The sequence below is a fragment of the Notothenia rossii genome, assembly GCF_949606895.1.
Source record: "Notothenia rossii genome assembly, chromosome: 10".
In the NCBI taxonomy this organism is placed as follows: Eukaryota; Metazoa; Chordata; class Actinopteri; order Perciformes; family Nototheniidae; genus Notothenia; species Notothenia rossii.
Genome location: NC_136908.1, coordinates 35,280,184 through 35,307,965, shown reverse-complemented (window position 1 = coordinate 35,307,965; position 27,782 = coordinate 35,280,184). Strand labels below are relative to the sequence as shown.

General features: G+C 42.3%; 3 protein-coding genes across 8 annotated transcripts in view; 1 reads left to right on the top strand and 2 right to left on the bottom strand.

Annotated features, from left to right (window-relative positions):
* Window positions 1-27,782, top strand: part of LOC307021215 (uncharacterized protein) — a 75,685-nt gene that overhangs the window by 16,854 nt on the left and 31,049 nt on the right. The gene's annotated exons all lie outside the window — the stretch shown is intronic.
* LOC307022474 (uncharacterized protein) lies at window positions 260-7,277 on the bottom strand. The gene is made up of 5 exons (XM_079655281.1): window positions 7,019-7,277; window positions 2,236-2,331; window positions 1,735-2,004; window positions 1,431-1,589; window positions 260-1,336 (listed from the first exon to the last, which is right to left on the bottom strand). Exons 3-5 carry the CDS (start codon window positions 1,952-1,954, stop codon window positions 1,131-1,133), a joined length of 585 nt encoding a protein of 194 aa, XP_079511407.1. The 5' UTR covers window positions 1,955-2,004; window positions 2,236-2,331; window positions 7,019-7,277; the 3' UTR covers window positions 260-1,130.
* Window positions 7,069-16,963, bottom strand: LOC307022757 (uncharacterized protein; the record flags this gene model as incomplete). Its single annotated transcript, XM_079655650.1, has 9 exons — window positions 11,770-16,963; window positions 11,559-11,645; window positions 10,966-11,355; window positions 10,643-10,742; window positions 10,235-10,467; window positions 9,938-10,116; window positions 9,718-9,816; window positions 7,221-7,358; window positions 7,069-7,114 (listed from the first exon to the last, which is right to left on the bottom strand). The coding sequence occupies exons 5-9, from the start codon at window positions 10,265-10,267 to the stop codon at window positions 7,069-7,071; spliced, it is 495 nt and encodes a 164-aa protein (XP_079511776.1). The 5' UTR covers window positions 10,268-10,467; window positions 10,643-10,742; window positions 10,966-11,355; window positions 11,559-11,645; window positions 11,770-16,963.

Below are 27,782 nucleotides of genomic sequence, written 5' to 3'. Positions count from 1 at the left end.
CAATGCCATTTTATCTGTTTTATTATTAGTGTAGGACAGATATGTAAGTATAACACCTGAAGATGTTTTATTCATGTTATCACATAATTGTAGAGGATATAGCTATATTATTGCACATATTTGAGTTCTATCTACACATGAATATCTGATTTGTAAAAAATCACACATCAATCAATATGTGTGTTTGCTAAACAGAGATACAAACAGAACATGAGTGAACAGTCAAAACCATTTTTATCAACTTTATTGTTATGGGACCTTGTTTACATAGTGTTTCAGAGTAGACATGTAATAACATCTGAATAAAATGAAATGATAGAAAATGCCTTCAACAACCTGAAGAATAACTTACTGGACATACATATTAAGACATTAAGAAATGTGTCTTTTTTTTTGTCGGAGGACCGCAGCTGACGAGAGGGGGAGTAGGGCTGAAGGAGGTCAGCGATGTATGCAGGGGCTAGGGAGTGGAGAAATGTGTAGGTTAGCAGGAGGAGTCTGTACTGGATGCGTGACTTGACCGGGAGCCAGTGAAGGTGGAGGAGGGTGGGGGTGACGTGTTGCCAGGGCTTAGTGCAGGTGAGGAGCCTGGCTGCAGAATTCTGGACGTACTGGAGCCTGTCCAGGGCTTTGCTGGTGACCCCGAACAGAACTCCATTGCAGTAGTCCAGACGAGAGGAGATGAAGGTATGTATTAATGTTTCTGCAAAGGGGTCGGGGAGAGAGGCCCGGAGTCTGGAGATGTTTCGCAGGTGAAAAAAAGCGGTTTTGACAGTAGACCTGATGAGGGAGTTGAAGGTGAGGCTAGAGTTCAGAGTGACGCCTAGGCTGGATGGAGCAGCCATCGACGGTGAGGAGCAGATCTCTGACCTTCCGGAGCAGTGTTTTTGGGGCCACAACCATGAGCTCTGTTTTGTTTTTGTTGAGTTTCAGTAGGTTTGTTGACATCCAGGTGTGGATGTCGCAGAGGCAGTTGACGAGTGACAGTGGGGGTAGCTGGGATGATGGATTGGTACTGATGTAGAGTTGGGTGTCGTCAGCATAGGAGTGGAAGTTGAGACCATGTTGGCGGAGTATTTCACAGAGGGGGAGCATGAAGATGATAAATAGAAGGTAGTCTGGAGGGGGCTTCACCGTGTGTCATCAGAGCTGTCAGAGTCGCAGTCAGAAGACTCATCTGAAACACTTTGCAAGAAGCTGATGGTCTCTGTTCCAGTCAAAACGTGCTGGTAGCATCGTCTCGCATGAGTCTTAATTTCTCCGATGTCGTGCTGCTTTTTCCTGAACATGCTCTGGAGACCTTTCATTCCGTCTTCGCTGAGGCCCAATGGTGAATCTTAAATGTATAAGATAAAGACAATATCAGTTACTTCATCACCTATCCATGATGTGTAAAATCATGCAAAGTAAAAATGTAATATATATTGTACTTTGCAGGCAGTACAGCTCTTTCAGTGAATCACTGCGGGTTGAAAGGACCTTCCAGTGGTGGTTCATTTCTGTGACGAGAATCTTCTTCTCCTCCTGTAATCTCTTCACTGCCATGACATGGTCGAACGCTCTTCTCTTTGTCTTGAGGTCGAAAGACTCTGGAAAGCATTTATGACCAAACATGAATTAATGTGTATGAAAGATCAACATTCAAAGAATCTATGAAGTCTTACATAGTTTTATATATCAGACATGAAGGTTTTCCACATTTGCTGTGAGCATTCAGCAGACTGGTGTACTTACCACTGTTTGGTAGCTGCCATGGCCAAGCTTTCTCCACAGACAGAATGGCTTCGAGGCACAGAGCTTCTGTGCTTGGAACCATTGAGTTGTATTTCTCAACTGTGGCTGTCAGGACCCCTTTCTCATCCCTGATCTTGCGGCGGATCCGGGAACGACCTTTGTTACTGTATGAGTCTTTGTAGAGACGTTGCAAACGTCTCTTGACACTTACTGTCAGCATTTCGATCTTGCTGGCCAAGGCAGCAACCTCCCTTGGGTTGTTTGTTGTTGCTTTTTAGAGGAAATAGGCGTATAAAGCACAGTAATTCACAATAACAGTGACATTTGATCAAATGTTTTAAGATTATTTTATTACATATGCTTCATGAAAAATAAGTAATGCAAATGTCAATAGAGGGTTATCACTAATTCTGAAAATTAAAAATAAATTGATAAATCATGACTACAAAAAAGTTGAAAAACTTCATTAAGATTGTCCTCACTTTCTGCCCACTCACTCACATCTCTGACCCAGTCTTCCAGCTGCTTTTCAGTCACTGCCAACTCAGCCTTCATGGGATCCAGGTTCTGCAATTGCTTTTCCAGAGCTTTTGTGGTCTACAAACGTCAAACAATTAAAGACAAGTAAAAAAACAAATAAATACAAATAGATGGTCTGCCCTTCATAATAATATTTATTTTATTTTTTTTCACAGACAAACATAACAGTATCTTAGGATACGAAGAGACACAAAAGAACATACTTATTTCCCACTTAACGGTTAACGGAAAGAAACAAAACAACACCAAAACATCACATGTATAAGGAAAAGAAAAGAAAAGAAAGTGCAACACCCTCATCTGAATCCTACTGGAGAAGAAGGTGGAAAGTGACGCATGATGATAATAATAACAATAACAACAATGGCAATGGGACCCGCAAATACAGAGTCATCACATCAAAGACATCAAAAACATGAACGACCAGAGTACATAGTCTTATTCACATTCTGCTTCATATAGTCCCATCTTTCTTAATTTATACAACTTCTTTAACTGAAAAATACATATACAATTCTTTAGATTAACCAGTTTAACTGTTCTTTAGACTGTTGTAAATATGCTGGTAACATTCTGCTTTTTGCCCTGTGCATTACTGATAATGTCTGCAGCTCAGCTATGTCTTTGAGTTTCAAGAGTCCTGACTTAAAAAACAGTCTGTTGGTGTGTTCTCTTGAGTCAGCTTTATGAATTATTCGTACTGCCCTTTTCTGTAATGTTGACAATGGCTTTATGTTGCTCATATACGTGTTGCCCCACACTTCTATACAATAAATGAAAAATGGCAAAATAAGTGAACAGTACAACATCCTCAATGCCTTGTAATCTAGCAAATACTTTGCCTTGTTTAGAACAGAAATATTCCTAGATACTTTTGTTTTAACATGTGCTATGTGTGATTTCCATGGCAGGTTTTCATCCAGCGTCACACCTAAGAATCGAAATTCAGAAACCCTTTCAATGAAAACTCCATCAATGGACAGTGAAATGTTTTCATCTTTTTTTCTATTAGCAAATATCATAAACTTCGTTTTATTCAGATTTAGGGTTAACTTATTTTCATCAAACCATCTTTTAAGTTTGACCATTTCATGTCCAATACACTTTGCTAAAATGTTTAAATCATCTCCTGAACAAAATTAATTTGTGTCTCTGCAAACAACACAAATTGCAATAATGTTGACGTTTCACATATGTCATTGATGTACAAAATAAAAAGTTTAGGCCCTAAAGCCGAGCCCTGCGGGACACCACATTCTACGTTCATACACTCTGATGTACTACCAGCAAATTCCACATATTGTTGTCTGTTATCTAAATAAGTTTTTAACCAATCTAGAACTATTCCTCTCACACCATATGTATGTAGTTTCGAAATTAATAGGTAATGGTCTATGGTGTCAAATGCCTTTTTTAAGTCAATAAATACACCTATTGTGTATTTCTTTCTTTCTATAGCTTTTGTAATTTCTTCTGTTATTTTCATTAAAGCTAAAGCTGTAGATCGATTTTTCCTAAATCCATACTGACTCTCACTCAACTCATTTTTTTCAATAAAATTATCACATTTTTGGACAAACAATTTCTCAAGAACCTTTGAAAATTGTGAAAGCAAGGACACTGGTCTGTAGTTGGTAAATTGGCTTTTGTCCCGTCCCCTGTTTTAAAAAGTGGGATATTTTCATTTTATCTGGAAAGATACCTGTCTGAAATGAAAGATTAAAGATGTAGCATAGTGGTTTAATTATACAGTCAATAGTCGTTTTCACTATTGTCATGTCGATCCCATCACTATCTGTCGAAGTCTTATTTTTGCATTTGTCTACAATTGATTTCATTTCAATTTCGTTTATCTCTCCCAGAAACATTGACTGCAACACTTTACTTCCCCCAATTCCGCCATCCTCTTTTTGCCCATTGTGTTGTTTTGGAATAGTCTTTGCAAGATTAGGTCCGGCATTTACAAAAAAGAGTTAAATTCATGTACCACTTCATTCATGTTTTTCACAACCTTATTTTTGTCATCAATGAAGTGACTGGGCAGGCCAGTGGACACAGATTTATTTCCAATAACATTATTTAAGATTTTCCATGTGCCCTTGATATCATTTTTCTTTTCTTTTAACATATTATTATAATATTCTCTTTTTTCTTGTCTCATTATAACTGTCAACTTATTTTGATATGCCTTGTATTGCTTTTCAATTGCCTTTGTCCTAAATGTTATGAAGTCTTTATAAAGGTTATTTTTCTTCTTGCAAGCATTTTGTAAGCCCTTGGTTATCCAAGGCTTTTGATGATAAGTACCTTTTATATGTACGGAGTACAGTGGGACAATGTTTGTCATACAGTGATATGTAGATCTTTAGGAAGGACTCATATGCAGCATTTACATCTTCTACATAAACCCCTCTCCACTCTTCCTTTAAGAGGTCACTCCTAAATGTGTCTTTTGCTTCAGCAGTCCTTACCCTGACATATATACTGCGAGTCTCTTCCTTCTTTTTCTTTAATTGCCAATCATATGCTACAAATACAGGTAAATGGTCGCTTATGTCATTTATTATTAGCCCACTCTTAGCACTGTTTTCCATGACATTTGTAAAGATATTGTCGATCAATGTTGCACAAGTTGATATTATTCTACTGGGCTTAGTGATTAGGGGATAAAGCCCCCTGCTTTCCAGGGTTAGGGTTAGGGTTAGGGTTAGGGTTAGGTGTCAGCTAACCCTATCCAGGAAATCAGAAGTTGTTTTGTGTTTAGATACATTTAGAAGGTCGATGTTAAAATCCCCACAAATAATACATGTTTTATTTTCATTTAGGCCATCCATTAATACTCCTAAACTATCTTTAAAAAGCTCTACATTTGATCCTGGTGCTCTATATGCACAAGTCACAACAACATTTCTCTTCCTTTCCATTTCAATTTCTATAGTTATGCATTCCATTAAATCATCAGTCACAATTGACATTTTTTCAACCAGTGTGCATTTTAGGACGCTGTCCACATAAAGAGCCACACCCCCTCCTCTCTTATTGGTTCTGTTGATATGGTTTAGCATGTAACCCCTCAATTTGGAAATCAGTGACTTCGTCTTTATTTAACCAAGTCTCCGATATGGCAATTACTTTGAATTTACTTTTAAATGTATGTAGGTATTCAGCGATCTTATTAAAGTTTGCATACAGACTCCTGCAGTTGAAATGTATTAAAGAAAATGTATTTTCAAGTCCAACATTGTCGTTAAATTGATCATCGGTATAATATTTACACGAGTCACTTATATGATTAAACACATGATTCTCTGAATCTACATCATAATCAAAATTGTACATGTTATACTCTGTGTTGTCAAATCTGGAAAAGATTCCGAGTGGCTCAGTCATTTGTGTTGTTATTGTTTTCCATGTACGTCTGCAAGGAGTTAACTCCCTCCACACATACCTGTTCATTCCTTTGCTCTTTCATGCCGATCAAGCGAGTCAATTAATGTCTTTATGTCCGACATCAGCTCACATCCTGGGGTTCTCCGGTTCCTGGAGCGGTGAGTCTGCCATCCTGAAGCCGGAAGGGTAGACTCCAAGTCCGGTTCTCCTGCTGGACTCTCCATGTTGACACCATACTCCAGTAGACCCTGTGCCGCATCTTGTGGGTTGTTAAACACCCTGACTTTTCAGTTTTTCTCGAATAATTTCAGTTTAGCAGGGAACAGAATGCGGGATTTGATGTTTCTTTCCTGGAGCTGCTTCCTTACTTGTCTGTATTTTGCGCGCTCCTTGAACACTTGGGTGGTGAAGTCCTCATCAAAGAAAATCCTGCAATCTTTCACCCTAATGTCCTTCTTTGCCCAGGCGGCTTGTAGCACCCTTTGCCTCACGTTGTAGTTTTGGAAGCGGACTATTATTGACCGGGGACGGTCGCTGTGCCCAGTGAGATGCCCCGTTGCCCGGTGCGCTCTCTCAATGGGAATTTCGGCGCTCACGTCCAGTTTCTCGCGTATTAAGTTTTCCACAAAGTCCATCATGCTATTTCCCTCACATTTTTCGGGCACTGAATAAATCCTCAGGTTGTTCCGTCGTTCCCGGCCTTCAAGTTCCTCACATTTATTTTCCAGTTGCTTTTGCATGCGTAAACTGTGAAGGAGTACTTTTGTCATACCGATTTCACGGTGTTCATTTTCTGCGATTCTTAATTCTGCTGCTTCCGCTCTTATTTTCAGCTCTCCGAAGCCTTCTCTCAAGTCGTTTATTTCCTCCTTCAATACTCCAAAATTCCCAGCAGTTTCCATGCGGAATTCTCTGATTTCTTTTAATATTTCAGAGAGGCCCTCCCCTCCCTCCTCAGGTATATTTGCCTCAGGCGGATTCATTGTGCCGGCCTGTTTCTGTTTTTTTTTCTGGCTGAAACGTGTTGACATTTCCCTTTCCTTTTTCTTTACCTTATGTAAGAAAAAAGTATTTGCGCAGTCAATCCGCCCTTTTGTTACACTCTCAGTTCCCGAATTCCTACAAAATAATTAAATTGTTTGCAGCGTGTTTTTCACCTCCGCACCAGCTAGGCAGCCATCTTTTCCCTCTATCATGTCATATGATAGAGGGTAAAGTCCAGCCCCCTCTTGATATGCCCCACTCCATTTCACCTCCATTCACCTGTTTAAAATATATTCAAAAGTACGACTCGTTACAACTTTTTTTTTTTTTTTACATTAAGTGATTGAGTCACATGGTTACAATTCCTTACTTCACATTTGAAGTCCTGCGCTTTGGCATGAAACACTGAGAGAAAGGGCTTCATGTCGAGAAGATGCTGGAGCTCTGGACAGCTTTTTGTGATTCTCTGGAGGTAGGGCCAATATTTGCTGGTCACATCCATGCAAAAGAACATACTACTGGCCAGCTTTTTCTGTAGGTACAAGGGATAAGCAAATATTTCTCCCCTGTACATATTGAGAGCACAGAGGAGGACTCCATGTCGACACACGGCAAGCTCTAGTCCCTCCTCATCCAGCTTGCTGGCTGATTTTTGGGAGGTCTCTCTGGCTGCCGACCACTGTCCTCCACAAACACCTCTTCCCGGAGACCTAATATATAAAAATGTATTGATGAAAATGGTGCAAAGACTTACATAACCAAACCCTTCATTAGTCAAGGCAAGGCAAGGCAAGTTTATTTATATTGTACCTTTCAACACAAGGCAATTCAAAGTGCTTTACAAAAAATGAAGGACATTAAGAAAATGGCATTTAAAATCAGTCATTAAAAAGAAAAGATAATAAAAGAAACATTAAATGAAAAAATACATGGATAAAAGTTACAGTGCAGTTTAAGATGTGAATAGTTCAATTAAAAGCAGCGACAAAAAGAAAAGTCTTCAGCCTGGATTGAAAAGTAGTAAGAGTTGCAGCGGACCTGCAAGTTTCTGGGAGTTTGTTCCAGATATTTGGAGCATAATAACTGAAGGCTGCTTCTCCATGTTTAGTTCTGACTCTGGGGACAGAAAGCTGACCAGTCCCTGAAGACCTGAGAGATCTGGATGGTTCATCATTTAGCAGGAGGTCAGAAACGCATTTTGGTCCTAAACCATTCAGTGCTTTATAAACAGCAGCAGTATTTTGAAATCTATTCTTTGACACACAGGAAGCCAGTGTAAAGACTTCAGAACTGGAGCGATGTGATCCACTTTCTTAGTGTTAGTGAGGACTCGAGCAGCAGCGTTCTGAATCAGCTGCAGCTTTCTAATGGATTTTTTAGTGAGACCTGTGAAGACACCATTACAGTAGTCCAGTCTACTGAAGATAAAAGCATGGACAAGTTTTTCCAAACCAAGTTTTCAGGGCCTGTGGAAAAATACCTGAGTGAAGAGATTTGTTTACTATATGAAGTAGATCTGAGGCCATGCAACGAAAAACATCTTTGAAAAATCCTGTTGGAATAATATCAAGGCAGCAGGAGGAGGATTTCAGAAGTTGAATAATGTCCTCTAGGTTTTTATCATTATCTGATGGATTTCAGTGTTTCCCCTATATACAAATAGTGGCGGCGCAGCGCCGCTGCTGAAATATGAGCACCGCTGCTAGGGGGAGCCAGCCAGGTACCCTTTTCTTTTTTTTTCTTAAAATAATAAGTGACGACCCTTTTTCATTTTTGATTGTTTGTTATGTAGATTTGTAGTATTTGTGTTACTGGCATATGCGACACAGGCGGTCGCCTAGGGCGCCAGATCTGGGGGGCACTGCGCTGGTAGCTCTGGGAGGGAAAAAACATTTTTGACCGTTGCCGCTCATCCAAATGTTCGGCCTTGATGTAACAACATTCATAATTAAGTAAATGTAACACCCTTTTCACCCCGGTTACACGTTTAATTTGCCCTGCACGGTGGGCGCTAGGTTAACTAGGTAAAATAAGATATGAATGAACAACAAAAATAAAATAAGCTACATTTATTCGTTATTGGCTATGGTAGGTTATTGGTTATGTTCACATACTTATTTGATTATTAAAATGTAAACCAATCTTTTTCATATGGGCGTTTTAGAGTTGTACCCCCTTGATCAGGTCTCTAGTAATTGTGTGCTCAAAGTGCACCAGATTGAAACATTTTACTGTAAAATATTCCAAAAAAAATCTTCCCGGGGGGGCATACCCCCGGACCCCCCTAGAGGATATCACGTTCACCCCCCAATTCAAACATGTTCATACAATACTGAGTACATTTGAAGCCATTTTGACGTCTATTACCCATTTCAATAAGTTTCTTTTTTTGCAGTGTATTTGTCTTTTGTAGAGATTTTTCATTTATCTTTACACATAAAATGTCGCCTAAAATCTCACCTAGGGCAGCAAATTGTCTAGAACCGGCCCTGGTACTAGGCCTAAAGAGCCTTTCTTGTGCTGACACATAGAAACAAATTGGCGGGGCGCACTTTGCACGCGCACACACTAACAAATTCCACGCGCTCCGCGCTCACATTATGCTGGGCCCACGTGCCTTAGCACCGCTGCTATGACTCCATCCTGGGGGAAACACTGGATTTGTATCATGGTGTTTGAATTGATATTAGGTGGACATAGGGACAACACATTTGCTGTACCTGATGCAGAGGCGCTGACTGCTTGTCTGATTTTCTGAATTTTGTCAGTTAAGAAGGAGGCAAAATCATTGCATGCCCTGGTGGATAGAGATTCAGAGGCTACTGACACTGGGGGGTTAGTTAGTCTGTCGACGGTAGCAAACAAGGCACGTGCATTGTTTTTGGTAATTATGGCAGAGAAGAAAGACTGTCGTGCGTTTTTCAATTCCAAATTACAAAGGCCAAGTCTCTATTTATAGATTTCAAAGTGAACCTGGAGATTTGTTTTTCGCCACCTACGTTCAGCTTTTCGACACTCTCTTTTAGGATATTATATTCTATTATACATAATGAGAGTCTGCAATATTACATGTTTGGTTGTGGTGTGTACAGTATATAGTCCACAAATCTTGAGACGTCTTCATCCCTGGCTATAAAGACACCGTCAAAGATGGCCTGTTCCTCAGATCTAAATAAATCAAAGGAGCAATGTATGACATTTCAGATTATAAGGTTGATTAGTTCACATCAAGATACTTTTGTTTCGTTATCTGTTCAAATACTGTGAAATTATATATTTTCTATCGTACCTAGCTGCATTCTTGAAACGGTAATGCTTGCGGTTTCCATCCACGGAAACTGCAAGCATATCAGGGCTGCACGCATGACAGGTGAAGGGCTCCTCCTTGCACATGATGTCCACCTCATAACGCACAGCCTCCCACTCAAAGAAACTTTTGATGAAGCTGTCAGTTGAGATCTTCCCAGTCTATAACAAAATAAGGACATCAACAGATAATTATATGTCAAAAATAAATTATAAGGACACAGCTTACAATTTGTATAATACAAATAGATCAAAAAGGACAAGTAACTTCAATACTCACACGGCCGAAGCGCAACGTTCGCTTATCTAGCATCCTTAAATATGCCTGAAAGGATAGTCAGGGTGCAGCCATTTTAATTTCTTCAAATGAGAAGAAAACATCTGTGGCATAAATGGTGGCGAAGTGAAGGGTAGCTGGCCAGTAGTCACTCCGAAGAAGGTTGTCAACCCCAGTCGTCCATGTCGCAGCGCATGCTTCACAAGCCAACTCTGGCATGCTTAGCTCATGTCGTCCTTGAAAAACAGACAAGGTGTTTTTAATACATTTGGTATTCTTTACTCAATACCCATGTTAAGGTTTAATAAACAAGCTATCCCACATGTCTTTGAGAAGGGTTGGATATTATCAAGAAGAAACTTCAATAACATCTATCTTAAGAAACAAGACAAACATTCTTCCCATTCTTACCATTCATTGTGATCACAGTCACAGTCTTTCCTGGCTTGAGGCTCAATGACTGATGCACAACCACAGATTTTGTCCGGGATCTCCACAGGTACAAACCGCACTGGAAAAAAATTCAAATGGAAATTAAAAATAATTTGTCTCTTTTGAGAAATACATCATTGTTATGTGACAGATTTAGGATTTAAATTTACATCAGAACATTCAAAAGAGACTTAAGCACACTGCCGGGAATTATCACAGAGATCTTCAGGAAGCTCACATTTTCAGAATTAAGTTCTCAACAAGTCCAGCAAGAAAATGTACATTCACAAACCAAAACTTACCGCAGGAGAAAAGGGCCATATTTACTACATGTGTTGTTGGGGCCAATGGCTGGAAGTAACCTGCAGTAGTAGCATCTCTGTTGTGGAGGGGGTGTCTGGTGTGCATGCTGACATCACAGTCAGAACAGAAGAAGGGATGTGGTCAGCAATCCCGGCACCGGACAACAGACGTTTTGCTCCAACACTGTTGGCAAATGTGTGTTTCCACATTTGCTTGGGCCACTACGGTGTTAACCAGATGTGGTCTCGCTGCCCTCCAGCTCTCTGAAAAAAAACTTTTTCGAGTGCTCCAGTTGGTCGACGCCAGCAAAGAAGCACTTGTGGTTTGTGCTACCACCTCATCTCCTGTAGTATCGCTCAGAGACTGCTGGAGATCTCGTAGAAACCCCTCTGTTAAATAAACAATTAATTTAATAAAGTACAAAGCATGATTCTTTTTCTTTAAAACATACTGGATGGAGTGGTTTTTAAAGCTGTAACTACTGTGTTCTTAATTCTAGCAAATGACGAAGTTTAGAAATGAAGTACGTATCACATAAAGATGCAAGTATGAATATGTGTTTCGGGCTAACCAGACCAAATGAAGTACATACCAACAGTCTCTGGAGCGATAGCTGGAGCAAAGACCAGATCACAGTCAGGAGCATCAACGGGAGGATCAGTTTTACGACTGCAGCCAGCTGTATCAGAAAAAATAGTTTTTTCATTTATAGCATTCAATTGTACTACTTTTCCCTTCCTAAGAGTTATGTTTTCATTCATTTCATATACTCAAGTGCCTAGAAATGTATATCTTATACTGACCCTGATTGGAGTCATTCCGGGTTGAACGTGGTCTTGCAAAGATCAAGTTTCCCTCACAGTCTCTCTTCTTCCAGCACACCTTTCGCACTGATGGCACTGCTGTTACTGATGGCACTGCTGTTGCTTCCAGTTTACAAAGCAAATCATCAGCACTTCGTAGGTCATCCCTGAACTCTTTCTGGTCAACCAGCTCATCTGCGCTTCTCAGGAAATCCTCTCATTCCCCCGTTCTGGCTTCTCTGTGATGTGCTGTAATGGTCTTCATGGTGACGAGCCACGCCATTCAGTGGCGTTTTCTCCTGGAGGCCAAGGGAAGCCAGGCTTCCCCTGTTTTTTCGGATTGTAGTTATAATTTTAATAAATAAATGAAAGCACTTCGTTTAGTTTCGGAAATTCTTTGTTGTGTGTTGCTGCCGGCCCGTCTCTCCCCCATTCTCATTGAGTATTTTACAAAGAGTGAAACAGCGCCCCTCTAGATGTTACGGCGAAACAGTAGATTGCACTCTCTGTTGCGAGAGGAGGCCAGCCGAAATTTGCTTCCCTTGGTGAAAAAAAATGGACGGATTGACCAATCAGATGAGGCTCACGTCATGCCCCTGCCAACCTATGATCGGTCAGGGCCATGCCAAGGGAAGCCAGAGGCGGCTGGCTTCCCTTGCCTCACAATCCAATCAAATCGCATCAATTTAGTGGTGCAGTGACGCGTCCCAAAAAGCGGAAGTAAGCTGCGTTCGGTTTCCCTCGATAAAATAGCAATGGGATTTCTCCATAGGATTTTGGAAAATAGCTCGAAAAAAGGTCAGTGGAAAACGAACCTGTTAGGTAAATGCACGTTTTGTTCAGTCGGATAATATCCACATGTCTACCCTACTTTTATAATTTTCGAATCATAAATCTACTAGGGTGACCATATTTTGATTTCCAAAAAAGAGGACATGCTGCCCCCAGCCTCGAGATACTTAATGATACAAAACGTTTACTCAAAGATGCCTTATTGTTTTAAAGTATGCCTCCTCTGTATGGATATACAATTATTATTTATATTATTTTACTGTATATAACACAATAATATCTCTCTATAACCAAAGACACACCAAACCAAGGTTACTCAACAATCAACATGCTTTATTGTACCAAAAATCATCTCTGACAAATCTGAAATGCACAAGAATAACTTAAACATCAATCTGTAACAAAATAATAGCTCTCTTTTCAAGTCTTACTGGACAAAAATAAATAACAAAATATATGAAATAGTAGAAAATAGAAAATCCAGCTTTAACAAATAATCTCTTTGTATCTTGTCAATGTAAACAATAAAACAGTAACCTCCCAAAGATACTAATGTAATTATTTGAAAAGTGCACTATGCCGTTTTGGATTTCACATTTGCATAATTTCCATTAGTGAACATAACATTTGATTACCTAAATCAAACCAAACACATTTTAAGGCACCATGAACCAAATATAAGCCTACTTTAAATGTTTGTAAACACAATTCCAGGCCCTGTCATTGTAAACAACCACAGTGAAACGACAACTTTTCACATATTTCTAGCTTCAAACAGTTTTCTAGGGTCCCAATTTAAAATTAAAAGTTTAAAGTTTCTCTCCCACAGCTACATAGCTTTCTCTCTCTGCATAGCTGCATACTTCAATCTTCTTCATCCTGCTTTTCTTCTTCATCCTCCTTGTCTGCCCATCGATATTTAGCTGTGGAGCTGATCTTTCCCAGCAGGTTTCGGTTGCTCAACAAATGAGCATGAAAGTCTTTGCAAGACATGTCTTTCAAATTGTATTGCACAAATAGAATCCCCTTCAGTAACTCAACAGACAGCTGGTTCCTCTCCTTGGTCCACTGGCTCTGCATCAGTGAGAAAACCCTCTCAACATTTGCATTGTGAGAGGAAAGTGCAGAGACAAACTGTGCAATCTTCAGTAGTTCTGAGTAACATGCAATGCTTTTGGCCTTCTCAAAATATTTGGTCCACTTCTGGTGCACCTGCAGGCCACTGAACTCCTCATCACGGTTGCACCTTTCTGTGAATCTCTTCAGATTGGTGACCTGGTCAAAACACTTGACATAATCAATTACCACCCCCTTCTCTCCTAGGAACTTGATGCAGGCCTCCACATCAATCCACTCTGGTGGCTCACTCAGATCCATCCACGTGAATGTGGAGAACTCTTCCATGGGAGTCATCCACTTCTCCAGATACTCCAGACATGTACTGTACAGGCCTTGCACATCAGCACAGAACTGGTCATATTCCTTACCAAGTCCATCACTACGCTTTTGTGCCAGTAGTCCCTTAACTTTAAGGGACATGCAGTTGTTGCTCTTGCGTTCAAGAAGAATGGTGTGGATGCTGTTCATTGTTTTCTTTACCTCCATAGTGGAGTTCTTCTCCTTTTCCATGTCTTGAATGTGGGTGTGGAACGCAGACATGAGTGAGTGCATGTGCCAGAGGTAGATCTCACTGAATTCGTTTACAAAAAACTTCTTGATCACTGTGGGTGGTTTTTGCTGAGACAGAAAGAATGTCTTTAAGGCTGGAAACATCTGTATCATCCTCTCAATGCCTGGGAACAATGACAGCCACCTTGTCTTGCTGTGAGAAAGCATCCTTCTGTATTCAATGTCAACAAAATCACAGTACTCCTTCAGGCTCTCAGTGCGCACAGTGTAAATGTGGAAGAACTGGTAGATTTTGAACATGATATTCTCAAGGTCAATATCTATTTTGTCTGCCCCATGATGAACACAATTATTCAATATGTGTGCTGGGCAACCCACACCGATCACAGTGGTCTTCAGCAGCAACCTCTTCAAATTTGCAAACACATTCTTTCCCCCTTCATCACGTCGGATTCCTCCAAAGTTTGTGTTGCAATTGTCGCCAGTAAATGCAATGCATTTTTCAGACAAATTGTTTTTTGCCAATGTTTCAATGAGATATTGTGCAATGGTTTCTGCTGTCTCATTTGGTGTGTCTTTAAACTTGATTAATTTTGTTTGCATGCCACCCCTCTTCCAGTCAAAGTACTGGATTATGATTGGGAATATTTTCACTGCTCCGTGGTTACTCCCGTCTGTAGAAACACCACAGTACTGGATTTCTTTGAGTGCTTCATGTGCGACATCAATCGAGTGGGGCGCTATAACACCATTGACAATGGCTTTGGTTTTAGTGCGCGCACTACTGAATTTTTTAGCAGTGTCAGAGTCTGGAAATGCTTTTTTTAGCAAGGCACTTGTGCAATCCATAGATCTGTAGCTGTTGTGATGTTTCACAGTGTGAAATGCAAACGCACCCTCCGCTGCATTTACAGCATCCTCTGTTTTGCCTGGTCTAACAAAGAAGTCTGTCAACTTTGCCGACAAACTCTCACCTTGCACAGCTTTCCTATGTTTGTCTGTGTCCATGTGCGCTTTAAGATCGCCTGCACCTTTATTGGACACACACACGTATGTGCAAGCTTTGCACACGGTGCACTCCGCCTCCCATTTGTTCCGACCGGGCCGGTACATTTGGAATTTCTTCTGCAATTCATCTGTAAAAGTACATTTGCGCTTTGGCATTGTGAATGTGAGCGGCGATCCGCTCTGTCCCCTTCCTCTGTTTGTGTGTCAGCGTAGTTGTAGAGCCGCCCACAAAGCTTCAGAGTCAGGGATTACGTCACACACGCAACAGAGTACCGTAGTATTCTGTGCAATTCGCCAGTCAATTTAAGTACATGCAAACGATCCGCGAAACCCGGACATTTTCATGAATTTATAAACCCCCCCCGGACGACCCGGACAGGGCGTGAAAAGAGGACATGTCCGGGCAAAAGAGGACGTTTGGTCACCCTATCTAATCGATAGAAGATAGATAGCGTCACTGCACCACTCTCACTGCCGTTAGAAAGTAGCAAGCAACTGAAGCAAGTGCAATTATGGAGGGTGGAGATTTGGAGTATTTAATCAAAAATAATTGTACTAAACTTCCGCTGCAGCAGCAACAACAAATACAATCTGATGACAGGCCAATGCCCAAACTGGAGCTGTGTACAGCGAGGAACAAAGGAGCGAACCGGACGTAAAACGTTAAAGGTCTCCTGATTTAGTTTGTGAATGAATGCTTATTAGAGTTTCGGCTGGAGAGTGCGTGCGGACCTGTCGGTTAGATAACAGGCTTGTGTAAGTCCTGCATCTGTATGATACAAATGTGTGTAAAATGATACCGGGCGCTGTAATCACTCATCTGGTTACGTTATTACAATGACCACCACACCCCCCCTACCCCAAAAGAAAGGACGTATTATTGGCTTCCCCTAATTTTTTCCCCACGCCACGCTACTGACGCCATTGCCCTCGCCGCCGCTGCCCGTGAGGCGAAAGGGCTTCGAGGAAGCCTCCACACGCTGCGTTTCACTCCGGCTGTCATCATGAGGCGTGTACACGCTCAGGGGATGAGGGGAGGTGTGTGGAGTGCTGTCCACATGAGGCGTTATAACGGCGCTCATGGGTTATTATGACCGTGTGTAGGAGGCGTATCTCGGTGAGAGAAATGCCGCGAGCTCTGCAGGTTATTAACCGATAGGTTAAAACCAGCAGGCTTCTGCAGAGAGCCCTGCTGTCTACTTAATCAACAGATTAGTGGCAGCCGGCTTAATTACCGGCTCCGCTTCCTCGGAGGCTCTCGCGGACCAGACCAGGAGCGGGGCAGCCTCACTCCCCTTTGACTCGCCGCCGGGAGACCCTGTCTCTGGGGTGGCGGGGGAGCGGAGACGTCGGACGGAGCCCCTGCAGCCGCCGAAGGGCGAGTCTGACGCCGAGGCGGTTGCTGTGGGCGTCTCTCGGCTTGCGGCCTCCTGTGGCCGCGGCTGCTGCGGCGTTGGTGCCGCTGTGGGCGCTCAGCAGGCTGGAGCCAGCTGACATGCTGGCGAATACCGTCCGCCTGTTCCGCGGCCGTCTTCATGGACTCCACCATGGCGTGGAACTGGGGTCCGAACAGCCCGTACGGGCTGATTGGAGCGTCCAGTAGCACTTTTCTGGCCGTCTCCGTAACAGATGCCTGCTGCAGCCCGAGGTGGCGCTGGATCTGTGTCACCCACGCGGAAATTCTCGCCTGGGAGACAGCACTGTGGCGACGAAGAAGGGGGCCGCGTGCTCGGCCGCCAAACCAGCCCCCTGCTCCGACTCTGTCTCCCCAGTTCGGGGGAGAGGAGGGAGGGGAAAACCGCACGGTGAACCATGGAGGGAGACGGGGTAGGAGTCGTCCGACTCCTGCCCGGCACTCGGCTCCAGGGACATGCTGCCGTCCCCTTGATCCTGGACAGGCCAATCGTCCTCCTCGGCCGCAGCAGCTAGAGCGTCTGCTCTTCGCTTCCCGTCGGCTGATGGGAGACGGCACAATGTGAGCAAGCGACCCGCTGGCTGAGAGCCGCGTCCGCGTGCTCTGGCCCCAGGCAGGATTCGCACATTGCGTGCTGGTCATAGCTCATGATATATCCTGAGCCACATGAGGGACAACCTCGGAAGCAGTTGTTGCTCATGATGATTAATGGTTCTGTGCTTCAGTAACTGCCGTGGTTTGCTGAAGAAAAGAGGGAGCAGATTGTCGGGCCTCCTTCCTATTTATACCGGAAAGAAGCGCAAGGGTGGGGCCCACCTCGCGGGTGGGCGTGGACTACAAGTGTTTCAGTGCTGCCCTGGGGCGCAAGGGGATTACCCAATAGCGATAGCCTTAGAGGGCGAAACCATATACGAAATAGAACATTTGTTATATTTGGATAATACCCTATATTATTTAGTTACTATACCCCTCAGAAAGGTGCCAGAAACAACATTGGCGGCGATTAGATTATTATTATTATTATTCGTGGCTAAATTGATCGTATTTCCTATAACCCATGCTCTTACCTTGATTCTGAAGAACTGCGATTCTCTCATCCAGGTTTGGTCACGTAAAGTGCAAAGGTATGCCGTCTTTACGACGGTACCTGAGGATTTTGGGAATGTAATCGCAAAGCGGACAGGCGTCATCACAACAATAGCTGAGGATTGTGGGTAGTGTAGTGTCTTCGGCCATCCAAAACTCATAGAAAACTACTTGTTTCTCAGAATTGAAGGGGAAAACGTGACAAAAGCATTGTACTCTAACACCTATCAATGTGGTTTGATTAACAAGGATAATGAGTAGTGGAGATATCACTGTCAAATCAATAAACAATGAGGAGAATACTCACTTCCGGGTGTAACATTCTCCCTTATCCAATGGGAAGGGTCGCTCAGCGCCTTAACTGCTGGATGGAAATACATTGCAATCAGTTGCGTCCGTTTATGAAGCTGAAGGAGAGTCGGTGCGTCACAACTGCCATTTATTACAATGCATTTATGTGATGACTTTCAAAGAGAAAAAGCAAGAATACGGGGAATAAAGTATGATTTTTTTTTTTTATGAATTGATGTTTCATCCAATCACAGAGCTTGTTGACTTATCACAAGGTCTGTCGCAAAGCGGACAGGCGTCGTCACAACAATAGCTGGGGATTGTGGGTAGTGTAGTCTCTTTGGCGCTCCACATTTCAGAGAAAACAAGTTGTTTCTCAGAATTGAAGGGGAAAAACACAAAAGCATTGCACACAATTTAAACCAATCAATGTTGTGTAATTAACAAGGATAATCTGGTGTTTTTTAGTCGATGAGTAGTGCAGATATCACTGTAAAATCAATCCACAGTAATGGGTGTACTTACTTCCGGGTGTGCAATTCTCCGTTATCCAATGGGAATGGACGCTCAGATTGCCTTTAAGGGCAGCCGACACAAACGAATGCCGTGCTTCCATGAGCGTCAAATCCCGCCGCAGATGGGAATACATTGCAATCAGTTGAAAGCTATTTGCGTCCCTTTATGAAGCTGAAGGAGCCTAGGAGCGTCACAACTGCACGCCTCGGGGACCCTGACCAAGCGTCGCTCCTGGACGATTATGGAGTGAGAGTGTGTTGGAGGGGAAGCAGCAGGCCAGGCAGTTAGAGAAATGAGAACTCCTCTCCTCTGAGCGGTCATTTTAAAGAGACGTCCATTACTGATGACAGGTGTGTTCATGACGACTTATATATTTACTTTGAATTCATTGAGAGTGCGGTATAATGAGACAATAACAGGCTACATATGCGGACACACACACACACATATATTTATATAAATATATACAATTTAAAGTATGAGAGCACTCTCATAATAACGTAACACAATCAGAGACTGGATATATCCCCCCTCTCTCTGGTCGCTGAAATGGGGAATTGAAATTACGGGCCAAAAGTTGTATTTACAAGTATTAAATGTAAGCAGAGGACACCAAACCAACTGAGACCCGTCTGTCCGCCGCATCTACGCACTGTACAACACACACACCTACACACTGTACCACACACACACCTACACACTGTACCACACACACCTACAGCACCTAAAGCATAATCAGGCTACAGCCGTTGTGTATTTTATTATGTGAAGCACTAAATGGTCTTAGAAATATATCGACTCTTTGTTTGTAGATATCTACTAAACTACAGCATACAAATACAGAGAGTAATGTAGACCTGTTATACTGAGTGATATATATTTTACACACTGCTCTGTAGGGCTGCACGATATTGAAAAAAACTGACATCGCGATTTTTTCCCCCCCTGCGATATATATTGCGTTTTTTTTTAACTATATTTAACCGGATTAAGTTATTCTCCTCCTGTGCCTCGCTCATTTTTTACCAGTGTTTTGATGGTCTGCAAACTAGTGGGGCGGGGCCTGCTGTGATCTGATCAAGAATTATTGTGATTGGTGGTTTGCTGTGTATTTAGAGCCTGCATGTCACTAACTCAAGTACCCCTGACATGAGAGCCACGCAAGTTTTCCTTTTGTAGCAAGCAGCCACAGCAGCCCTGCTGCTGTACTGGCTTGTAGTTCGTTTATAGCATAACGTTAGCATTTTGCTTCTGGCGACTAGATTTATGATTACAAAATTATAAAAGTAGGGTTGACATGTGGAGATTATCCGGCTGAACAAAACGTGATCCCTCTCTTAAATGTGTGTCAACCACAGACCTTATTTCGAGCTATTTTCCAAAATGGAAGAATTTGCATTGGTTTTTGACGAAGGAACCGAAAGAAGTTTACTTCTGGGTTTAAGGACGCGTCGCTGCGGCTCTCTATAAGGAGTGAGAGTGACACGTAGCCAAAACCGGATGCTGCATACACTCTGGTGGCTACCATTAGCAGCTAACTTTTGTGCTCCGATTTTTACATAAAAATTGAATTATGGATTATAAACAATTGCTTCAAAGCCACAGATACATTATTAACCTATGGATCAACCAATTCAGCCACGTTTTTTCTCGTTTTAATGCCATTGAACACGTCTTTTGATCAGATTGACAGCTACGGTGAGACCATCTCTCGTAAAAGCTCCGTAAAGGTAGTGTTGTGATGTCTGTGTTTGCTTCCCCTGTAGCGAGATCGGATCGCTTAGTGATGATACTATACTTATACTATACGCTTCTACCGTTCCCGGAAATGCATCCGCGGAGGAGCCCTGGAGGAACCATCAGTGTATCCTCGGTTATAGCTCCTCCAGAGAGCCTCCTCGGTGCTCGATCCTTCGGTCCTCGGTGTGCATTTAGAGAAATTAGATGTCCTTCAAAATGGCGCACTGAAATTCATTTCCGGGTCACTACCGGAGGACCGAGGAGTCGAGGAGTCAAGGAGGGGAAATTTGAGTATTGAGAAGCCTCTTAGGTCTGACATCTCAAAACCGAAAAGCAGATTTTATTGCTCATGGATTATCAGAAATCATTCAAAGTGACACAGACACATTGGATTAACCTATGGATTAACTTCAGCATCATTTTAATGCCATTGAAGACCACTTTTGACCAGACTACAACACAGGTGAGCCATGTTAGCGTTTCTAGCTACCTAGCTCCATATGTTTTGATGTGTGTTCTTGTTATTATCTCCAAGAGTTCGTATAATCGAGGGATAATGAAGGGTACCCCTCGATTCTGTGTCCCCTCACGATGTGAAACGATGGGTTGAGATGTGCAGCAAAGATAAATAATAACGTTTTGTGAGTGAATTTCGGTGCAGTCATCTGTTAGCATTTTTCGCTCGTTGCTAATTCAGAGGCTCGGCGTTAGCATTGTGGGGGGTTTTTTTTATTATTTTTTTAAAGGATCAGTTGTATGAGTTTCTTTCCGTTACAGGAATATAAAACATTCATAGTTTATCAAATGAACATGCCCTCAGACACTGTTTCCTGCAAGATGTTGCAGGAGGCCCCCAGTACCGGGGTCTCTCGGGCTTAACAGGTTAACATAAAGGAACTAATTTGTTTGAAAAGATAAATGTGGGGTCAAAAAAAGCATTTTGCCACGAGGAACAAATGTGTCATTTTTTGTGTAGCTATTTTAAGGAACTGAGATGACAATTCAAAATTAAATTGAAAAAGAATATTCTCTGGCAAGTTTTAGCTATATTCATTCAACAAATTAAAAATAAATTAAAAATCAGTCATAATAAAGATCGATACTCTGTAAAATGTTTGGCTGTAAAATGACAGTAAATTACTGGCTACTGGATTTCACAGTAATTAAGTAAAACATATGGGCTCTCGCTAAACCAGCGTTTCTCAAAGTGTGGGGCGCGCCCCACTGGTGGGGCGCAGAGATGTGATAGGTGGGTCGCGAATGGACACGATGAACGGGAGTTTTTTTAGTTTTTTTTAAATGTTGGACCTCAGGCCGGAATCGAACCTGGGTCCTCGCGGGCGTTAGTGGACTGTTACAGCCGGAGCCTCGCAACGGCGGGTGTTTGCGGCGGCGGGTGCGGCGGCGGGTGCGGTACCGGCACTGTGAAAGTCCACGGCCCACCTATGTCAGAGCCAGCGGCCCACCAAAGGCAGCGGCCCACCGGGAAAAGTCCCGAATCTCCCGATGGCCAATCCGAGCCTGCTCACACACACACAACTGAAACCAAAATCATTTACAGCGTTGCAGTCGGTAAGAAAAGCAATGTGGAGCGGCACCTCACCACTTCACAAGGAGTTTAACCGTGAAACTTTTTGAAATCCCGTTTGTGTCCCCCCACTTTACAAATAGGCCTATGTTTATTATTATTTTTATAACGCAAGCCGTCATCCTCACGGAGGAGCACACAGCCTCTGTGAGCGAGCGAGACTGAGAGAGCTAGAGAGAGCACAGGTTTATCTATTTAATATAGCCTAGGTGTAAAAAATAAAGTAAGAAATCATTCCAATGTGACAGTAAAAAAAAATAAAAAAGTTTAAAAGGGGAGTGATTAGTAAAATATGCATAAATAAAAAGAAAGAATGCTAATTAGGTAACATAAGATAAGAATAAACAAGTTTAAATGATTTGTTATTGGTTTTGATCATATTCTAAAGATTTTTGGATTATTGAAAAGTATACAGCTCCCTTTCATTATGTTGAGAGCTGTATCCATAAATTCATTTTTTGCTCAAAGTGCACCAGATTGAGGCATTTCACTTCAACATTAAAAAAAAAATCTTCCCGGGGGTGCATGCCCCCGGACCCCCCTAGAGGAGGTGAGGTCCGCCCCCAAATAAAGCAGGTTAAAATAATTAAATTGAAGACATTTTATTTTAGTAAACATTGAAAACGGGTCCCACAGACCCAAACAGCACACAAAGGTTAAAGGTAAGCATATAATAATGTTCAAATGTGCTAAATATATACAGTGCAAAAAAACTAAAAAAGAGGAGTAAAGTAGCTCACGACTTGTTTTATTTTTTGAAAGTAGCTCTCATCCTAAAAAAGGTTGGAGACCCCTGTTATAGAACGATACATTTGACAATTTTAAGCTTGGCCTACCATTTTATTGGAGCGATGAGGAACAGGTGGGGCTTGAAAAGGCCCACCTGTTCAAAGTGGGGAATGACAGAAAAAGTTTGAGAACCACTACGCTAAACGGTCCTACAACACGGGTTATCAAGTGGATCGCTCAAGCCAGCCGTGCCCTATCTAGTTAGGTAGGCGTTCACATGAAAGGGGTGGCATTTGGAGCATTCGACCAATCACAAACATGGACAAGCGTACTGACAGCGCAGCGCGTCATACTTCCTGAATGAAAAGTCAACTATAATATTAGACAAATATGAAGACATTAAACTTTAAACATCCATGACTTAAACACTTTATCCAGGATCAAAGCCACATAGCTGCACCTGCAAGGTGAATACAGCTGGTAAAAGAAAAAGTGTTTGCATGCGTACATCAACAGGTTTATGATATCACTGCCCCGTCTAAGACACAATCTGACTTTAATTACATTTGACTCGATTGTTTCGTCAACTTAATGTGTTGCTAATAATACTTCTGCATACAGTATGTGACACTGTGAGTGTTGCACGGCCAGATACGGCTCAGCTGACTCAGATAAGGAAATAATGTTACATTATGATGTGATATGCCGCGGACTGTACTGTTACTTTGATCCGGTTACTTATGTTGTGGCAGATATTTAAGTAAGCTTTCTTAACGCTAATGTTATAATAGTCAGATTGCTCTGAAGATGGGAGGTGATATTCTATTAATGTTCACGTTCACAGTCAGTTGATTTTTGACGGCCGTCTTTCCTGCAACGGCAGTTTTTCTGTATTTCCTTTCTTCTGTAATGTGACTTGATCGCTTTAAACTCTGCACACGGAGCTCTGATTGGTCAGCAGGCAGTGCTTTCACTGAGTTGATCTCTTAGCCTGCAACCTAACCTGCTCCGGGGCAGGTTAGCCGCACAACATAAGTTACCATGGAGATCTAGCCTACTAAAAAGAGAACCAGCTTCGTAAGACCGGAAAGCCGGAGTTTTCCCTGAAGTTAGCTGGCTAAGCAAAAATCCTGCTTCGTAGTATAGCCCCCTGGTCCTCCAGGCTAAACACAAACACATCTACAAAAATATGGCATACAGCTCAAAATGGCAAAGAGGTATTCTAAGGAGAGTGTCTCCCGGCGTTAGCATAGGCGAGACATCCTTCTCCTCCAGCATCTCTTTATATATACACGGCTGAGTGGAATTTGGAACACCTGGGCAGAGGCGGAGCCAGGGGCAGACCAGGTACACCTGGGCGGAGGCGGAGCCAGGGACAGACCAGTTGCAACTGGGCAGAGGCGGAGCCAGGGGCAGACCAGGTGCACCTGTAGCAGGGAGACAGAAAAGAGGGGAGCACGTAACACATGTCTACACAGAAATCCACTCAAAGTCAACCATTTTTCTGAAGAATGTGCTGACATGGGGGTTTAAATTGCCGTGCTTCTTTTTGGCTTTCGAGCCCGTCTCAGGATTAATGCCCAGGAAGCACCTGAAAACACTAAGCCAAGACAACGATTTCAATTTTACATAGATGTGTTGCGTCGTTTATTTTAAGGCACATGCAGCGGTGCCCCTTTCAATTTAAGTAAAACCTGCACCAAAGAAAGACATTCGTATTTAAAGCCAAGCAAGAGCGATACAAGCAAGAAAATCACTTAATTTGTTGTGTTATTACAGAGGATGGTCTGAATACAGTATTTTACTGCGAAATAATACAGTAACATGTTCTGGTAATCATTTATCCTGTACATTCACAGCAATTAACTGTGTCTGCATTGATTTCACTGTGAAATTCAAAATTAAAGTATTATATTGTGAACATTACAGGTAAAGAATGTAAAGTGGTAAAACAGTAATTTATTGTAAAATATTACAGCTAAATATTTTGAAATCATGGTAATATTTTACAGTGTACAGAAAGGAACAGACGGGAGGAGATCACCATCACTAGACTCAGATTGGATCATACAGGATTAAACGGCACAATGTTTATAATGGTAAAAAACGAAGTTGAAGAATGCAGGGGGTGTGGAGTGAAAGAAAATGTGGAACACATCATATTACACTGCAACATGTACAAAACAGAGAGGCAGGAAGGGAGTGGAGCCTGATGGGGATACTGGGAAGAGAAGGTGAGGGGGTAAGAGATACCAGGAAGGCCATTCTTAAGTATTTGAGTGAAACAGGATTGATTGGAAGAATTTAAAACAACGTAAATACAGTGGTATAATTCCACAAGTGGTGATAGGATGATATGGTGATACACACAGTAGGTGGCGGTATGCAACTTAAAGTTGTTGCCAAAAAGAAGAAGAAGAAGCCGACTCCGAGCTGTCCGACTTCAGGCAAGCTTTTTGAGACCTCCTCCGGGTGCAATCGGCTATTCTCGTCTACTTTCAAGGCGAGCCGCAGCTCATCTCAAACAAGCCTATAGTCTGTGCCCGTCTGCCGGCGCAGCCTTGAGCCGGACGCTCATTTGTCCTCCTTTTGAGGTCATTCCTATTTAATAATTTTAGGGTATAAAAAAATATATAGACAATTATACAAAGAAATACAAAAAATAAGTTACGTGTAAGTATTGTGGCGACCCTGTATAGGGTGCTGAGTGTGTCACTGAAGCATCCCCCGTCTTTCTGGCAATCACAGAGCTGCACAGTGATGCTGGTCGGGGTGCGGGCCTGTGGTTGGGGGAGCAGAGGGGGGAGGGCGGGGAAGTTGTGACATTGACCCTGCTATATGTGTGTGAGTTGGGGTGTAGAGTTCAGTGTGAGGATGAACCTGCAACCTGTAACATGTAACCTGTGAACGTGTGTGAACAAAGGAGTTATTAAACCCCAATAACTTGAAGCCTGTTTCCGACTCCTGTTGTCGAACGTTACAGTATATATCCTGTAAGACTTGTGGTCTTACAAATTATTGGCTGAATGCGATGTCAAATAAATATCTTGTATTTCATTGGTTAATAAACGTAAACAATTAGCCAACTGCTTCTTGACATCACGTTCACGACAGGGCACTGTGGCACAGAGTGACGTTAGCGCTAGCGGAGTAGCTCATGAGCCAACTCCGCCTAGTAGCGGGAGGGTTAAACCGCAGAAATGCCGAAACGCAAGACTTCTTTTAATCCTGAATGGTCGAAAGAGCATGGATTCCTCACAAAAAGCCGAAAGGACGACTTCCATGCTTTTTGCACGTTGTGTCGTTGCGATGTGGACGTAAGCAGCAAAGGAAAAGGTGCTGTCGACAGACATGCTAACACAGATAAGCACAAAAGCAACGATCAAAGCGCGGGTGCCTCTTCACTTTTATCGTTTTTCCGTGAAGCCTCATCGCCTCAAGATGACAAAATCTCCGCTCCAGAATATTGTAAAGTTTATCATGCCGTCAAGCATCACCTGCATACAGGAGTGTAGACTGTGGAATAAAAGTTGATCGCACAATCTACAACGACTCATCAATAGCAAAAGGGATGACCTGTGGAAAAACAAAAGCCAAAGCTTTATGCGAAAATGTTCTAGCACCCTACTGTCCAGACGCATGTGGATTATATAAAAGAAAATGAACTGCATTATTCAGTGGCAAGTGATGCATCAAACAAAGGTACGATCAAGTGTTTCCCCATTGTACTGAGATATTTTCACTTTGAGGAGGGTGTGCAACATGCACTGTTGGATTTTTACAGTGATAGCAACGAAAAGTCAGAAGCTATAACAAATCAGCTGCTATCTAAACTGGAGATGTCTGGACTAGATGTTAAAAAAATGTCAGTAGATGCAGCAGACAACGCCAGCGTTAACTATGGAAAACACAACAGTGTTTATCAGAAACTGAAACTGGCTCAAAAAGACGTGCTCGCTGCAAACTGTTTAGCCCATATTCTGCACAATGCAACAAGATATGCAGCAAGCAACTTGGATATTGACATTGAAAATGTTGTGCTTAAAGTGTACAGTATAGCCATTTTAGCATCTCAGCTAGCAGAACGGTGCAGTTGAAGGAATTTTGCGAGTTTGTGGAAGTGGAGGAATGCAATCTGCTGCGGCACGTTGTCACGAGATGGTTGTCTCTGCTGCCATCTATTGACAGAATCCTGAAGTGTTGGAGACCCCTGACCAGCTACTTTCAGAGTCTTGGTGAGGAGGAATGCTCCAAGATTTTGTGGAAATGCTTTGGAAAGGATGGCAACGAAGTATCTGAGATGTATTTTCTCTTCCTCAGTCACATTCTGAAAGTGTTTTCAGACTGCATTGAAGCACTTGAGGCCAAATCATTCAGCATAACCTCTGTGTTTAAGGTAATGACTGAACTGAAAGGGAAACTTGAGAGAAGGTTAAAGGACACTTTTTTTGGCTTTGCTGTGAACAACAAACTCAAGCAGCTAACCCCTGATCTGGCAAAGAAATATGAGGCTGATTTTCTTGTTTTCTATGAAAGAGCCAAGAAATACGTGAGTGAAAGGTATGACTTATCTGAGAACAGCTTTCATACAACAGCTCTCAAAACTTTTGTTGTCCTATGGAGAATACAGTGATGCAGTCCAAGCCTGCAGCCTGAAATACATTGACATGGATGGACTCTATGAGGAATATGGCATGGTGGAATCTATTCTCAGCTCTTCAGAAATGGAAGGATGCCACAGTGAGGATCTCAAACTGTTTTCTAAAGCAGAAGTCCCACTTGTGAATCTGAGGAAGGTCAGCGCCTACATCTTCTCCATCCCATGTAGCAATGCCTATACAGAACGTGTGTTCTCAATGATGACCTCAGCATGGAGAAATGAGAGAAATCGTCTGGATGTGGACAGTGTCAAGGCATAGCTGCACATTTGTGTCAACTTCACATTTGAGTGCAAAGACATGTACCAGAGACTCCTTACACACAAAAAACTATTGGAAGCAGCCAGGAAAGGCTAAAATTGATTTAACTTATGTTGGACAGCCATATGCCATACATTTTTGCATACATTCACAGTAAATATGTATTCAGTATGATAGCTGTCTAACAGAAGTTAAATCCATTTCTCACTTATTCTGACAATGTACTTAAGCCCAAATAAAAGAACCCAATAAAAAAGAGTTGTTAAATAATAGTGAAGTCACGTTGTAATAACAATAACTT

Bases quoted from the DNA above. Each gene is read 5' to 3' on its own strand.
- LOC307022474 (XM_079655281.1), bottom strand. From the start codon at position 1,954: ATGCTGACAGTAAGTGTCAAGAGACGTTTGCAACGTCTCTACAAAGAC. The intron at 1,590-1,734 runs GTAAGTACACCA...AATGCTTTCCAG, and splicing joins ATGGCAGCTACCAAACAGTG to AGTCTTTCGACCTCAAGACA. The intron at 1,337-1,430 runs GTACAATATATA...TATACATTTAAG, and splicing joins AGAGCTGTACTGCCTGCAAA to ATTCACCATTGGGCCTCAGC.